Source organism: Dendrobates tinctorius, unplaced genomic scaffold (assembly GCF_039654945.1).
Source record: "Dendrobates tinctorius isolate UK_male_01 unplaced genomic scaffold, ASM3965494v1 ptg000211l, whole genome shotgun sequence".
Taxonomy (NCBI): domain Eukaryota; kingdom Metazoa; phylum Chordata; class Amphibia; order Anura; family Dendrobatidae; genus Dendrobates; species Dendrobates tinctorius.
Window position 1 is genome coordinate 14,286,353 of NW_027361878.1, and position 16,621 is coordinate 14,302,973.

Consider the following 16,621-nt stretch of genomic DNA (forward strand, 5'->3'; position numbering starts at 1 on the left):
TTGGTCACAACAGGAGAATCAGCAAAGAAACTCCTAGAGAGGGCATCTGCCTTGACATTCTTAGTGCCCGGAAGAAAAGAGACCACAAAATCAAAACGTGTGAAAAACAAGGCCAACCTAGCCTGTCTAGGATTCAAGCGTTTGGCCGACTCCAGGTAAATCAAATTCTTGTGGTCAGTAAGGACCACGACTTGATGTTTAGCTCCCTCCAACCAATGTCTCCACTCCTCAAATGCCCATTTCATGGCTAACAGTTCCCGATTCCCCACATCATAGTTACGTTCGGATGGAGAGAACTTTCGGGAAAAGAAAGCACAGGGATTCATTTTAGATGTTACAGGATCCTTTTGGGACAAAACAGCTCCTGCACCAATCTCAGAAGCGTCCACCTCTACCTGAAACGGGAGTGAGACATCAGGTTGCCGCAAAACCGGAGCAGAAGTGAACCTTCGCTTCAGCTCCTGAAAGGAAGAAACAGCCTCCGGAGACCAATTCAGCACATCAGCACCCTTCTTAGTCAAATCAGTCAATGGTTTGGCAATACCAGAAAAATTAGCTATAAATTTACGATAAAAATTAGCAAAACCCAAAAATTTCTGGAGGGCCTTCAAAGAAGTGGGCTGAACCCAATCATAAATGGCCTGCACCTTGGCCGGGTCCATTTCAATAGTTGCCGGAGACAAAATAAATCCCAAAAATGAAATCCTCTGTACACCAAAAAGGCATTTCGATCCCTTGACATACAGGGAATTCTCCCTCAAAATACGGAACACAGTCCGAACATGTTCCACGTGAGAGTTCCAATCCTTGGAAAAGATCAAAATATCATCCAGATAGATGATCAAAAATTTATCCACCAAGTCTTGGAAAATATCATTCATGAAGCACTGGAAGACAGAAGTTGCATTAGTGAGCCCAAAAGGCATCACCAGGTACTCAAAATGTCCCTCCGGAGTATTAAACGCCGTCTTCCATTCATCCCCATGCTTAATGCGAATAAGAGATTATACGCCCCCCTGAGGTCAAGCGTTGTAAACCAGCAAGCACCTTTAACTCTGGAGAATAGATCAGAAATCAGGGGTAACGGATACTGATATTTAACAGTAATTTTGTTGAGGGAAGATAGTCAATACAAGGCCTTAATGACCCATCTTTCTTAGCCACGAAAAAAAACCCAGCACCTAAGGGTGAAGAGGATGGTCTAATATGACCCTTCTCCAAAGACTCCTTAATATTGGATCGCATAGCCTCGTGTTCGGGTACAGATAAATTGAAAAGTCGACCCTTGGGAAATTTACACCCAGGGCTCAGCTCAATTGCAGTCATAACTCCTATGAGGAGGCAAAGACGCAGACTCATTCTCACTAAATACATCATAATCAGCCAAATAGTCAGGAACATCATGCGACTGGGGAGAGGTGGAGAAAACAGGAGCATCACTAAGGGCACACCGACAACCCCAACTCACCACAGACACAGATTTCCAATCCAAAACTGGATTATGGATTTGCAACCAGGGAAACCCCAGAACGATGGTATCATGCAAATTATGCAACACCAAAAATCTGCAATTTTCTTGATGGTCTGGGGCGACCCGCATTACCACCTGGGTCCAAAACTGAGGTTTATTCTTCGCCAAAGGAGTAGCATCAATACCCCTCACAGTGATAGGCGTCCGCAGAGGTGTCATAGGAAACCCACAACGTTTAGCAAAATCAAAGTCCATCAGGTTCAGAGCTGCTCCCGAACCCACAAAAGCCTTAGCGGAAAATGTGGACAGGGAGCAGATCAGAGTAATTGCCAGAAGAAACTTAGGTTGAACACCACCCACAGCAAATGTGTGTGCAAAACGTTTCTCTCGTTTAGGGCAGACAGAAATATGCGAGGCATCACCACAGAAGAAACACAGCTTATTACGCCTTCTGAACTCCTGACGTTGCACCCTAGACAAAACTCTTATCACATTGCATAGGTTCAGACATTTGTTCAACAGGTGGCAACACCTCTCGTGCGGTTTTGCGTTCACGCAAACGCCGATCAACCTGAATGGCTAATGACATAGAATCGTCAAGACCAGAGGGAACAGGAAATACCACCATAGTATCTTTTACGGTTTCTGACAAACCCTTCCGAAAGAGAGCTGCCAAGGCACCATCATTCCAGGTAGTAAGGACCGCCCACCTTCGGAATTTTTGACAGTACAACTCTGCAGAATCCCGACCCTGGCTCAATGCCAACAGGGCCTTTTCAGCCTGATCAGTAGCATTAGGTTCATCATACAACAACCCCAAGGCCTGAAAAAATGCATTCACATCAGTCAGAATAGGATCATCAGGTTTCAAAGAAAACGCCCAATCCTGGGGATCGCCGCGCAGCAAAGAGATGACAATTTTAACCTGCTGCGCGGAGCTCCCCGATGAGTTAGGCTTCAAGGCAAAAAATAATTTACAATTATTCTTAAAATTCAAAAATTTAGACCGATCCCCAAAAAACACATCAGGAGTAGAGATCTTTGGTTCAGCAGCATGTGAATGAGCAAGATAGGCGGAAATTCCCTGCACTTCAGCAGTGAGCTGCTCCACATGATCAGACAATTGCTTAATCTCCATTGAGAAAAAACTCCTCCTACGGCCTCAGAGAAATAGAGGAAAAAATATACACAAAAAAAAACAAACACAATCTGACACTTTTTTTTTTTTTTTTACAATTCTTTCCTGCTAATGAGTACCCTAGAATCTGTGGTATGGCTGGTGATTCTGTTATGAATGAGTCACCGAAGGAGGAAAAAACAAAAATAGAAGCTAAGTCCAGAAAACCGGAGAGGTTGGTAGCTATCGGATTGCAGACCCCTGATCCTATCCACAACAACTAACAGTAGCCGTGGGGGGTTCCTACGATGCCCTAGACCCCTTGATCACAGCCGGAGAACTAAATAGGCCTAAAGAAAGAAAGGGGAAATCTAAACTGCGACAGAGCAGACCCCAAAGCAAAAGGCAGCCCCCAACATATAATGACGGTGAAGCAAGATGAAAACACTAACACAGACAGAAAGATAGGTTGAGCAAACGATGGGGCCCAAGCTAACTAAAAAGGACAGGATAGAAAAGCTGCTGTCTGCAATCCGTAAAAAACCCTATCAAAAAAATGTCCCAACCGTCTGATAGGAAAAACAGGCCCTGAAGTCGCTAGGACTTCAAAAAGACTATCAGCACTCAGGTAAATTCTGAAGACAGAGCAAAGAGACAAACTGAACAGAGACAAAAATGGAACTCGGCACACCCCCGACCGGGGATGGCTGAACTCCAAAAAACAAGGTAAACAAAACAAAACTAATAAGTTCAATAGCAGAGCAAAAATTTATCTTTGAGAAGCAGGAATCAGACTGGTCTCCAAGAATCCAGCAGAGAAATCACCAGCGACTCAGAAGGGCGTCGGCTGCCTTATATCCAGTCAGAATTTCCTGTTACCCAGTCATCATCTACCAGATCAGGTGTTTGGTAAGCAGCCTCACTACCTTCCTTCACCAGAAGAGGGAGTTCATCAGACATCGACGGTGAAGGGGAAAATGAACTCACAACATCTTCCTGTGCTGAGCGATCACGTAGCACCGCTCAAAAAGGTAATGAATATGCCCGGCTCTCCACTCTCATAGGTGTGGAGCACATATTCATTACCTTAATGAGCGGTGCCACGTGATCGCTCAGCACAGGAAGAGCTACTGGAAGCTGGAACAAGGTGCTGCGCCTGCGATAGCACACTGGAGGAGGGTGAGTAGAATGTGTTTTTTTTTTTTAAGCATGCATAGCAGGAAAGGAGGGGGTGAGCCATGCATACAACGACGGGACCGGGGGAGCCACACACAGCAGGACAGCGACGGGGGAAGCCACATAAACCAGGACAGGACGGGGGAGCCACGCATACCAGGACGGCTTATACTTGAGTATATATGTTAATTCATTTAGAAATTAATGGCAGTAACACCTCAATAAAGGTAGCACAGGGTTAACAAAAGGCTAGAAAAATCAATGGTGCTAAAGAGAACAGTTGGAGGATCAAATCACTATCAGAAGAACATGTTAGAGAGGCAGAGTCTCACAGAAGCAAAGATGGTCGGAGGTCACCAATCTGTGAACAGCTGCTGCTAAAAATTGTGGAACAATTTTAGAAAAATATTCAATATAAAGTTGTCAAAGCTTTGAATAATTCAATATTATATATTAATTCATTATGCACAAGAGGCAAGGCTGATGATCAGAGGCTCATGATCTATATGCATTAAATGCAGACATGATTAGGTCATGCAAATCACTGTATGGACTCAGGAACACTTCCACAAATCATTGTCAGTGAACATAGTCATGGACGAAAGTGTTGGCGCCCTTTAAATTGTTCCAGAAAATGAATTATTTTTCCTAAAAAGTTATTGTAATTTCACGTTTTGTTATTCACATGTTGATTTCTTTTGTGTATTTAGTGCAGGTAATGGTGCGGCCTTCCTTTCTTTGATCTGGACACTACATTTAAATAGCTTAAGTAGCTTCCCATTTGCTGTGTCCATGTTCGGGCCCCTGTCCTGCTCAGCCTTTATTCACACAGGACGTCACTATGACACAGGGTAACAATTTAATACAAGAGGTTAGGATCATCCCGAATTAGTACACCTCGATGCTGGTGGGATGGCTTTTACACTTTTTTTTTTTTTCTTAACGTTTTTTAAATAAAAAAAACGGTATTTACTAAGTACCGTATGTTATTTATATGCACTATTGCTTTTACTTACAGCAGGGTATTTTTCATTTTGTTTTTGTCTTGGGTTTTTTCCTTTGTGCGTATTGGAGTAACATAAAAACAAAAAAAAACAAACAGAAAAGAAAAAGGCAAATTGGACATAAATTCATACAAAACTCCCAAAATAGGCTAGACAAAATTGTTGTTTATAAATAAGTTTATATAAATAATCACTGCATAACTTCACATACCACCATAAGGCCAGCGCACGTCCATACAACCTCATGTACCACAATACAGCCAGCGCATGTCCATACAACCTCACGTACCACGGTACGGCCATCGCATGTCCATACAACCTCACACACCACAATACGGCCAGCGCATGTCCATACAACCTCATGTACCACAATACGGCCAGCTCACACCCATACAACCTCATGTACGATACGGCCAGCGCACGTCCATACAACCTCACGTACCACGATACGGCCAGCGCACATCCATACAACCTCACGTACCACCATAAGGCCAGCGCACGTCCATACAACCTCATGTACCACGGTACAGTCAGCGCATGGCCATACAACCTCATGTACCACAATACAGCCAGCGCATGTCCATACAACCTCACGTACCATGGTACGGCCACCGCACGCTCATACAACCTCACGCACCACGATACGGCCAGCGCACATCCATACAATCTCACGTACTAGGATACGGCCAGCACACGTCCATACAACCTCACGTACCACAATACGGCCAGCTCACGTCCATACAACCTCATGTACGATACGGCCAGCGCACGTCCATACAACCTCACGTACCACGATACGGCCAGCGCACATCCATACAATCTCACGTACCACGATACGGCCAGCACACGTCCATACAACCTCACGTACCACAATACGGCCAGCTCACGTCCATACAACCTCACGCACCACGATACGGCCAGCGCACATCCATACAACCTCACGTACCACAATACGGCCAGCTCACGTCCATACAACCTCATGTACGATACGGCCAGCGCACGTCCATACAACCTCACGTACCACGATACGGCCAGCGCACGTCCATACAAACTCACGTACCACGATACGGCCAGCACACGTCCATACAACCTCACGTACCACGATACGGCCAGCGCACGTCCATACCACCTCATGTACCACGGTACAGTCAGCGCACGTCCATACAACCTCATGTACCACGTTACAGCCACCGCACATCAATACCTCACTTACCACAATACGGCCAGTGCACGTCCATACAACCTCACGTACCACGGTATGGCCACCGCACGTCCATACAACCTCACGTACCACGATACGGCCAGCGCACATCCATACAACCTCACGTACCACGGTACGGCCAGCGCACGTCCATACAACCTCACGTACTATGATACGGCCAGCGCACGTCCATACAACCTCACGTACCATGATACGGCCAGCGCACGTCCATACAACCTCACGTACCATGATACGGCAAGCGCACGTCCATACAACTTCACGTACCTTGATATGGCCAGCACATTATGCATTCATTGTGACATTTCTTTAGTATTCTGCCTTTAATATAGCAGCAAGTTTTTATGCAATAGTCTGCCTTCTAGTATTCACTTTGGTCATACCAACACTTTATTTGCAATGTACATATAGCTCCCACAAATGTGTGTTTCAGATATATACAGTCCACCAGTGGTGCTCCTTGGTGGGTGCACTACCTGCTTTTGTGCTATACCACAGGTTGAGTTATTAATTTTACAAGTTTATTGAATTCTTTTTAAATTAGTTTATTAACACAAAAGAATGTACAGAATAACATATGTGCATTTGTCAAAGCAGTCATAAAAAGAACAAATTTGCACAATAAACTGTGTACAAAGCTGATTAATCTGTTAACAAATGAACAAAACATCAACATCATTCAACCTAGCATATATTTGACAATGCATGCCTCAAAAAGTTTTGCCTCTTAAACTACAAAGCTACAACTATCTTGCTGTCGAACATAGTTATCAGTATTAACCACCAAGTGACACCATTAAAATATAGATCATAACATTAACGGTAGGTTTATTGCCTTCTTGTTATATACAGATCTCGATGTGTCCGGTGTTCAGCCCCTCTCACAGATCACCTCTATCACACTCTGCTCCATGGGCGCCGGATCCAAACACCGGTGAGCGGCGCTGCCGACAACCTCATCCAAAAGGCAATGGACTAGATTCTCGTCACTGACAAAGCGCCATAGGTAGAGCTGCAGGTAGTGACAATCTACCTGGATCTGCTGGAAACCGAAGCGGCCAAATGTCCTCAGGCGGACACACTCCAGGAACGTCTTAAGGCTGATCTTTATAATTCCTGTAAGAATGGACACCTGAAACGCGAGAAATAGATTCTAAATTTTTACAAAAAAAATAAATGACAAAGAAATAAGTGAAAACTGAAAAATGTAATAAAACTGTAGCAGTATAAAATTAAATATGAACCTCTTAGGCCTGTTTCACACTTCCGTTTTTGTGTCCGCCAAACGGATCCGTTTCCGTTTTTTTGACGGAAACTGATGCAAACGGATCCGTTTTTTTAAAAACGGATCCGTTTTTTTGACGGATCCGCGGTAACCGTAATGGAAGTCTATGGGACAAAAAAAACGGATCCTGCAAAAAATGGCGGATCCGTTTTTTTACGGAAAACAACGGATTTTGACGGATTTGAAAAAACGGAAGTGTGAAACAGGCCTTAAGAATAGATCATAAAATCTGCCATACATATATCGATATCCTCACATGTGCACATAAAGCAAGAGCTGGACCTGTAAGTAATCTATAGAGAATTCATAAGTAACATTATAATAGACTGGATCAATCAATATTTGGGGGGTCTATAAAGAGGCCACGTGGCTTGCTAATCTTTCCAAGTCCTACAATTATTATCTATCATCAGGAGTGCACCGCTCCCAAGCCTTTAGCTTGCTGCTGGTGGTGGAAGCGGCGTTTGCTTTATTGACAGTTTATTCATGGATATGCTGACCAGGGCTGTATGCTTTCTGATGCTGCTATACGAGGTGGCTGGCTTCTGCAGCATTAAAGGAGCGCAAAGGCACTGAAGCTGATCAGATTAAGCAATTTAGGCCAACTTTAAATCAGCACTTACAAGCTCTATTGTAAAGAGCTTGTAAGCGCTGAACTCCATGCCCCAGAAGCCGGCCACCACTGAGTGGTTGCAGGATTGGCTGGCAAAGTAAACAATGACAAAAAAAAATAAAATAAAAAAAACCCTGAGCTTTTCAGACCTAAGAGGATTTTTAATATCAAATAAATTGTAACGTCCCTTGTGTTTTTGCCATTTTAAGCATTTAATGCGAGAATAAGCCTTAAGAATAGGTTCTGCTGGAGTTGCATCCCCACCAATCGCATTCTAATGGTCTATCCTAAAAAGTCCAGGTAAAGCCCTTTAATATTTCGGTATTGATAAAACTGATTTAAAAGCGATACAATAATTTTACCTTGTTAAACTGGACGGTGCTGAAGATATCAATTTTCTCGGAGAACAACTTCTGGATGTTGCTGAGAAGGTTTGTATCTAGAGGAGCACTTGTAGTAGAAAAGGAAGAGCATTAATAGTCCACTTGTAGAAGTGTGGACCCAAATGTAAGCCCCGCGTGTCATAAGAATCTGTAAGAGACTTGTACTGCCGAGATAGTTACCTTGGAGTGTAGCTCTGAGCGTATCGCCCCTGCAGCCGAGAGCTGCTATACACAGAGAAGGTGCGTTTACTAGAATCGCTGCTGTGAGCTTTCCGGACCCCTTCCTCATATAAAAGCCCCACCTGAGAAAATAACCAGACAGATGGCTTGTACAGTCGGGAGTGCGATAAGACTGCGCTCACATGTAGCAGTCATGATGCGACTGAAAAAGAGTGTTCAACACAAAAATGAACAATGACAAACTAAGATAAGCCACCAGGTGGCGTCAATGGTGAGAGTGCAAACGCCATGTTCACGCCAATCCTCAAAATAAAGGAGCAGTAATCCTAACGCTCCTTCCCAGTATCTCCCTCCACACAGCGGCAGTCCTGTCCACCCGATTTGCAGGAACCTACACCACAGACCTAAGCACTTAACCCCTTCATGACCCAGCCTAATTTGGCTTTAATGACCTGGCCATTTTTTGCAATTCTGATCAGTGTCCCTTTATGAAGTAATAACTCAGGAACGCTTCAACGCATCCTAGCGATTCTGAGACTGTTTTTTCGTGACATATTGGGCTTCATGTTAGTGGTAAATTTAGGTTGATAATTTGTGCGTTTATTTGTGAAAAAAATGGGAATTTGGCGAAAATTTCGCAATTTTCAAATTTTGAATTTTTATTCTGTTAAACCAGAGAGTTATGTGACACAAAATAGTTATTAAATAACATTTCCCACATGTCTACTTTACATCAGCACAATTTTGGAATAAAAAATTTTTTTTTGTTAGGTTGTCATAAGGGTTAAAAGGTGACCAGCGATTTCTCATTTTTACAACAAAATTTACAAAACCATTTTTTTTAGGGACCACCTCACATTTGAAGTCACTTTGAGGGGTCTATATGGCAGAAAATACCCAAAAGTGACACCATTCTAAAAACTGCACGCCTCAAGCTACTCAAAACTACATTCAAGAAGACCATTAACCCTTCAGGTGCTTCACAGGAACTAAAGCAACGTGGAAGGAAAAAATGGACATTTTAATTTTTCCAACAAAAATTTTCTTTTAGCATCAATTTTTTCATTTTCACATGGGCAACAGGATAAAATGGATCCTAAAATTTGTTGGGTAATTTCTCCTGAGTACACCAATACCTCATATGTGGTCATAAATCACTGTTTGGGCGCACGGCAGGGCTCAGAAGGGAAGGAGCGCCATTTGACTTTTTGAATGGAAAATATGCTGGAATATTTAGCGGTTGCCATGTCGAAGTACTTTTTTTTCACAAAAATTTTCTTTTAGCCTCAGTTTTTTCATTTTCACATGGGCAACAGGATAAAATGGATCCTAAAATTTGTTGGTCAATTTCTCCTGAGCACACCAATACCTCATTTGTGGTCATAAACCACTGTTTGGGTGCACGGCAGGGCCCGGAAGGGAAGGAGAGCCATTTGACTTTTTGAATGGAAAATTAGCTCCAATCGTTAGCGGACACCATGTCGTGTTTGGAGAGCCCCTGTGCACCTAAACATTGGAGCTCCCCCACAAGTGACCCCATTTTGGAAACTAGACCCCCTAAGGAGCTTATCTAGATGTGTGGTGAGCACTCTGAATCCCCAAGTGCTTCACAGAAAATTAACGCAGAACCGTGAAAATAAAAAATATTTTTTTTCCCTCAAAAAATGATTTTTATCCCACTATTTTTTATTTTCACAAGGGTAATAAGATAAATTGGACCCCAAAAGTTGTTGTCCAGCTTGTCCTGAGTACGCTGGTACCCCATAAGTGGGGGGGGACCACTATTTGGGCACACGTTGAGGCTTGGAAGGGAAGTAGTGACGTTTTGAAATGTCAACTTGATGGAATGGTCTGCGGGCGTCATGTTGCATTTGCAGAGCCCCTGATGTACCTAAACAGTGGAAACCCCCCACAAATTACCCCATTTTGGAAACTAGACCACCCAAAGAAATAATCTAGATGTGTGGTGAGCACGTTGAACCCCCAAGTGCTTCACAGAAGTGTATAACGCAGAACCGTGAAAATAATAAATATTTTTCCCTCAAAAAAAGATTTTTAGCCCACTATTTTTTATTTTCACAAGGGTAACAGGATAAATTGGACCCCCAAAGTTCTTGTGCAATTTTTCCTGAGTACACTGATACCCCATATGTGGGGGTAAACCACTGTTTGGGCACACGTCGGGGCTCGGAATGGAGGCAGCACTGTTCGACTTTTTGAACGCAAAATTGGCTGGAATAAATGGTGGCACCATGTCATGTCTGGAGACCCCCTGATATGCCTAAACAGTGGAAACCCCTCAATTCTATCTCCAACCCTAACCCCAACACTCCCCTAACCCTAATCATAACCCCAACATCATTTATCTTTTTGCACTTTTTATCATTTTTACAGGATACAGCTTAGCCCTTCATTTTGGTTTGGTTTTTTGGTGTGATGCATGTATACAGTGCTGAGCGGCCCGCCTATTATGGGCGTCATTGATAGGCTGCTCAGACACTATGCATCACACTTATCAGTGTGACTTATGTCTTATGCAAGCCTTATTAGTGTGCATTTACCACTAGGCAGCCAGACCTTGTTGGGTTAACTGGCTGTCTTCATCAGTGGAATGCACCTGTGCTGCCCCAGCCTTTGTCGTTGGGGCTTTGCTGTATCCTGCCAGTGCATTAGTCAGGGATTGGTGAGTTACCCAACAAATGTTCGCTTTTCATAACCCCAACACACCCTTAACCCTAATCACAAACCTAACCATAACCCCAACACACCCCTAACCCTAATCACAAACCCAACCCTAATCCCAACCCCAACCCACCCCTAACCCTATTTCTAACCCTAATTGAAAAATAAAAATATTTTATTATTTGTCCCTATGGGGGGTGATAAGGGGGGGGCGGTGATTTAGTTTTTTTTTAATTTTGATCACTGTGAGAGTTTATCACAGTGATCAAAATAAAAAAAAATGAATCTGCCGCCGGGAAATGCCGGCAGGCGCACTGCGCCTGCCATTTTCCAAGATGGCGGCGCCCATGGACCGGGACGGCGGGACACCGGGACGGCCAGAGGGGGTTAGTGAGTATCGTGGGGGGGGAATCGGAAGGTGGGGGGGGGGGGCGGAGGGAAGGGGGAGGGGGGCAGATTGTGACAGCGGCGGCCGATCGCGGCCGTCAGTCGTCGGGGGGGGGGGGGGTGTTAACTTAGTGTCTCCAGCCATGTCTGATGCTATTTCAGCATCGGCCATGGCTGGATTGTAATATTTCATCAATTTTCATTGATGAAATATTAATATCGCTCTGATTGGCTGTCAAGAGTGAAACAGCCAATCAGAGCGATTGTAGCTGGGTGGGGGCGAAGCCACGCCCCCTGTGGTGAAGAACAAAGCCCCCTGTATCTGTGAGTCGGGTGACCTTTCATTGACCCCGGTCACCCGACCCGCAGGGGGGCTTTGAAGTCATGACACAGGGTATGCGTCATGGGTCGGATTGGCACAGACTTTCATGACGCATACGCTGTGTCACAGGTCGTGAAGGGGTTAAATGAGGTGGCGTTGCGATCATCTGAACAGCGGAGTCTGGGAGTACCACTGTGTGGGGAATGAGCTATTAGGACCTTTTTCTGTCTGCTCTTTGAGTATATTGTATAACATGGACTACTACAATAACCAGGCGTGCCCAGCAACCATCATCCCCCCCCCCCCCCCCTTCTATCCATTAATCAATAACTTGCCATATTTTTTCCTTTGGCAAAGTAAGTGGATTACATATGAAAAGACATAGCAGCAGACTATGCCATTCTGGTAAGGAGGAAAATAACACATGCAAAAAAGAAAATCTCCAAGAAAGCCGAAACGCACCTGCACATCTACGCCAGTGATATCCTCCACTACTCGCTTCATGACAGCTCGGACATTTCGGGGTTCAATGGTGGTCACCCAGTCCCTGGTCTCGACACTCTTGCGTAACATCTGAGAAATGACCAGCCCTTGAAACTTGACATATTGATTGAGGAGGGTCTGGGCTGTGGATCGAGCTAAGGAACAGAGAGTGCTGACGGGGGTAACCGGAGATCGATCCTAAACAAACAATAAACAAAGTTGTTGTCTGCTAAAAAAAAAATATAAAATTATAAAGGAAAACTGAAAAGCTGAGGACTATTCACACGAGCATATACGCTCAAAATTCAGAGTCTATCCATATTTTTTTTACCTGTCCCAGAAACTGTTCATCTGTTAGAGTCAGTATGTAGCTGATGGTTGATGTCTCATAGTCCAAGCACAGACGAGAAAGAAGCAACAGGAGCAGTGGAGGGGTATTAGCTCCTTTCTCTCCCGGGGAATCACAGAACTGTCGAGCTGTCTGGCACAAGGACTTGATAAAAGCTACGATCAATCCTTCTCGGACGCCCTGACTGCAGAACTCACCCTGGGAGGAAAATATAATTGGAAGGTCTATTAGAATAAGAGGTGAGAAATAGGACAACCATCGACCCCTAGATTTCATCTTCTGCTCACCTTGAAGTATTGATTGTCTGAGAAAGCCACATCTTTAGCTGTGAATAGATGTACAGAAGCCAAAACAGATTTAATTTGGTTGAGAATGGATCCGGAAATCATCGACAATAAATCACCAAGTGCTGGCGACTCTTTCCCGGGAATCCTCGGAGCAGCAAGGGCTTGTCTAATATCAGTAATGCAAACCTGGAAGAAGTCTTTCAAGGCTTGGAGGTATTGAGATAAGCGCTCCTGTGCTGCCCTTACTACAATCTCAGTGCCCCTTCTATTAAAGCTGCATCCTGGTACTAACTTAGATGGTGCCTGAAGACGTCGGTGGAATCGGTCCAAGGCTCTTACTAGTAGAGAGTTGTCCCCAGGATTCTTCTCTTGTCGCAGACGTTTCTCCACCAATTCAAAGTAACCCTCGCTCAGTTCATCCAAGAACAGGGTCAGCTTTTCCTCAGCCATTTGAGCGGTGCCTCCTGGCTCCTTGCAGAAAAGGCTTTGGTAAGAAGCTGCCAGGAGACAGGCGTCACTTATAAATCCACCACAGCCCCGGTCAACAAATTCCAGAATATCACTAGCCTCTTGTAACTCAGAGAGGTGGGAGGCTAACCGTCCACGTCCGTGGGCAAGAAATTCGTCACACAAGAGATGAGCAGGTTCCTCCAAGCTCAAGAGGAGCTCCACACATTCAGAAAGGTCCTGGGGAGAAGATGAGGGATCCCTACAGAATACAAAACAAAAAGTTAGATGACACTAAAGATTTAAACCAAAGTATAAAGTAAAGTAGCATGCACAGGTATGAAGATGATCGAGCCACAAATAGTCCTACACTTCACGGGTGGACCTGTCACAAGATTGCACAATCAAAGCTGCACACATTATAATAATAAATAATAATACATTTTATTTCTATAGCGCCGACATATTCCGCAGCACTTTACATTTCAGAGGGGATTTGTACAGACAATAGACATTACAGCATAACAATAATCACATAGATTATAACAAATACCAAGAGGAATGAGGGCCCTGCTCGCAAGCTTACAGTCTATGAGGAAAGAGGTAGACACGAAAGGTGGGTGGTAACAGTTGCCCTGATTGTATGGACCAGCCATAATGTTAAGTGTGTAACAGTACAGACACAGAGGGCTAATGGATGCATAAAGCATGTGGGAACATGATGCGGGGAACCTGGTTATGGTAAAACTTTTGGCTGTGCCACACAGGGATAGATTAGGTTAATGTGTTGAGGCGGTAGGCCAGTCTGAATAAATGCGTTTTCAGGGCACGCTTAAAATTGTGGGGATTGAGGGCTAATCGTACTGACCTGGGAAGTGCATTCCAAAGAATTGGTGCAGCACGTGTAAAGTCTTGGAGACGGGAATGGGAGGTTCTGACTATTGAGGATGCTAACCTCAGGTCATCAGCAGAACGGAGGGCGCGGGTAGGGTGGTATACTGAAACAAGGGAGGAGATGTAGGGTGGTGCTGAGCCATGAAGGGCTTTGTGGGTGAGGGTAATAAGTTTATACTGAATTCTGGAGTGGATGGATAACCAGTGTAATGACTGGCACAAGGTAGAGGCATCTCTGTAACGATTGGTGAGGAATATGATCCTGGCTGCAGCATTCAAGACAGATTGGAGAGGGGAGCGTTTGGTAAGAGGGACACCGATTAAAAGAGAGTTACAATAGTCGAGTCGAGAATGAACAAGAGAAACAGTAAGAGTTTTTGAGAAACTGGGTCTGAGCAGAAAAAGTAAATTAATGTGCATGCAAAATGTAATTGCATATGAACACATGACCTTTACACAGAGAAAACCAAAAGCAAAACACAAAACAAATATCCTGGAATAAAAAAGTAAAAAAATATATTGCAAAAATTGCATGAAAGTAGTAATAATAGTAATAATAAGGGTATTTAGTTAACATAATTTTGATCAAAATAATGTAGAAGCTCAGACCCAGTTTCTCATTTGTTTCATTGTGCATTCTGTGCATATAAGGGTGTGACCGCCCTGTTTCTGAGTTGGAAAATCCATCCTGTCTGGCCTATACTATTACTGGTGGTTCAGTCCCTCTGTCCTTGTTCACATTTACGTCACTTGACAAGTGGAAAGGTTTTAAATACAAGAGTTAGGACTGTCCCACAAGGGTTGCTGTGACGTGGCGGGATGGCTTCTACATTATTTTGATCAAAATTATGCTAACTAAATACCCTTATTATTACTATTATTACTACCTTCATGCAATTTTTGCAATATATTTTTTTACTTTTTTATTCCAGGATATTTGTTTTGTGTTTTGGTTTTCTCTGTGTAAAGGTCATGTGTTCATATGCAATTACATTTTGCATGCACATTAATGTACTTTTTCTGCTCAGACCCAGTTTCTCATTTGTTTCATTGTGCATTCTGTGCATATAAGGGTGTGACCGCCCTGTTTCTGAGTTGGAAAATCCATCCTGTCTGGCCTATACTATTACTGGTGGTTCAGTCCCTCTGTCCTTGTTCACATTTACGTCACTTGACAAGTGGAAAGGTTTTAAATACAAGAGTTAGGACTGTCCCACAAGGGTTGCCGTGACGTGGCGGGATGGCTTCTACATTATTTTGATCAAAATTATGTTAACTAAATACCCTTATTATTACTATTATTACTACCTTCATGCAATTTTTGCAATATATTTTTTTACTTTTTTATTCCAGGATATTTGTTTTGTGTTTTGCTTTTGGTTTTCTCAGTAAGAGTTTTTGCAGAGTCAAAAGTAAGAAAAGGTCAAATTCTAGATATGTTTTTGAGGTGCAGATGACAAGAGCGAGCCAGTGATCGAATGTGGGGGGCAAAGGAAAGCTCGGAATCAAGTATGACCCCAAGACATACTTGGGTGTAGGTACATTAGTAGAGGGAGGAAACACCAGGAGTTCAGTCTTTGACAGGTTCAGTTTCAGATATAGTGAGGACATGATGTTACACACAGCATTTAGACAATCGCCGGTGTTTTCTAAAAAGGCTGGCGTGATGTCAGGAGAAGAAGCGTATAATTGGGTGTCATCAGCATAGAGATGGTACTGGAAACCAAATCTACATTATTAAATAGTAACAGTTATTAAGGTTGAAGGGAAGAATTTAAGTCCATCTAGTTCAACCCATATCCTATCCTAACCTGCCCTAACATGTTGATCCAGAGGAAGGCAAAAAAAACCCATGTGGCAAACAGTAAGCTTCACATTGGGGAAAAAAATTCCTTCCCTACTCCACATACGGCAATCAGACTAGCTCCCTGGATCAACGCAATATTAAGGAAACTAGTGTATATACCCTGTAATATTATACTTTCCAAGAAAGGCATCCAGTCCCTTCTTAAATTTTAGTAGGGAATCACTCATTACAACATCATATGGCAGAGAGTTCCATAGTCTCACTGCTCTTACAGTAAAGAATCCACATCTGTGATTATGCTTAAACCTTCTTTCCTCCAGACATAGAGGATGCCCCCTTGTCCCCGTCACAGGTCTAAGAGTAAAAAGATCATTAGAAAGGTCTTTGTACTGTCCCCGCATATATTTATACATTGTAATAAGATCACCCCTAGGCCTTTGTTTTCCCAAACTAAATAACCCCAAGTGTAATAACCTGTCTTGGTATTGCAGACCCCCAGTTCCCTAATAACCTTG

General features: G+C 43.6%; 1 protein-coding gene across 1 annotated transcript in view; it reads right to left on the reverse strand.

Annotated features, from left to right (window-relative positions):
- Positions 1-6,516: 6,516 nt before the first annotated feature.
- The window catches only part of VPS51 (VPS51 subunit of GARP complex), a 32,600-nt gene continuing 22,495 nt past the window's right edge, over positions 6,517-16,621 (reverse strand). Inside the window, exons 5-10 of the mRNA XM_073554471.1 lie at positions 12,959-13,667; positions 12,654-12,869; positions 12,302-12,520; positions 8,449-8,570; positions 8,248-8,335; positions 6,517-7,119 (exon numbers count right to left, since the gene is read on the reverse strand). Of these exons, the coding sequence (XP_073410572.1) occupies positions 6,859-7,119; positions 8,248-8,335; positions 8,449-8,570; positions 12,302-12,520; positions 12,654-12,869; positions 12,959-13,667 (1,615 nt within the window). The 3' untranslated portion in view covers positions 6,517-6,858. The remainder of the gene's footprint in view (positions 7,120-8,247; positions 8,336-8,448; positions 8,571-12,301; positions 12,521-12,653; positions 12,870-12,958; positions 13,668-16,621) is intronic.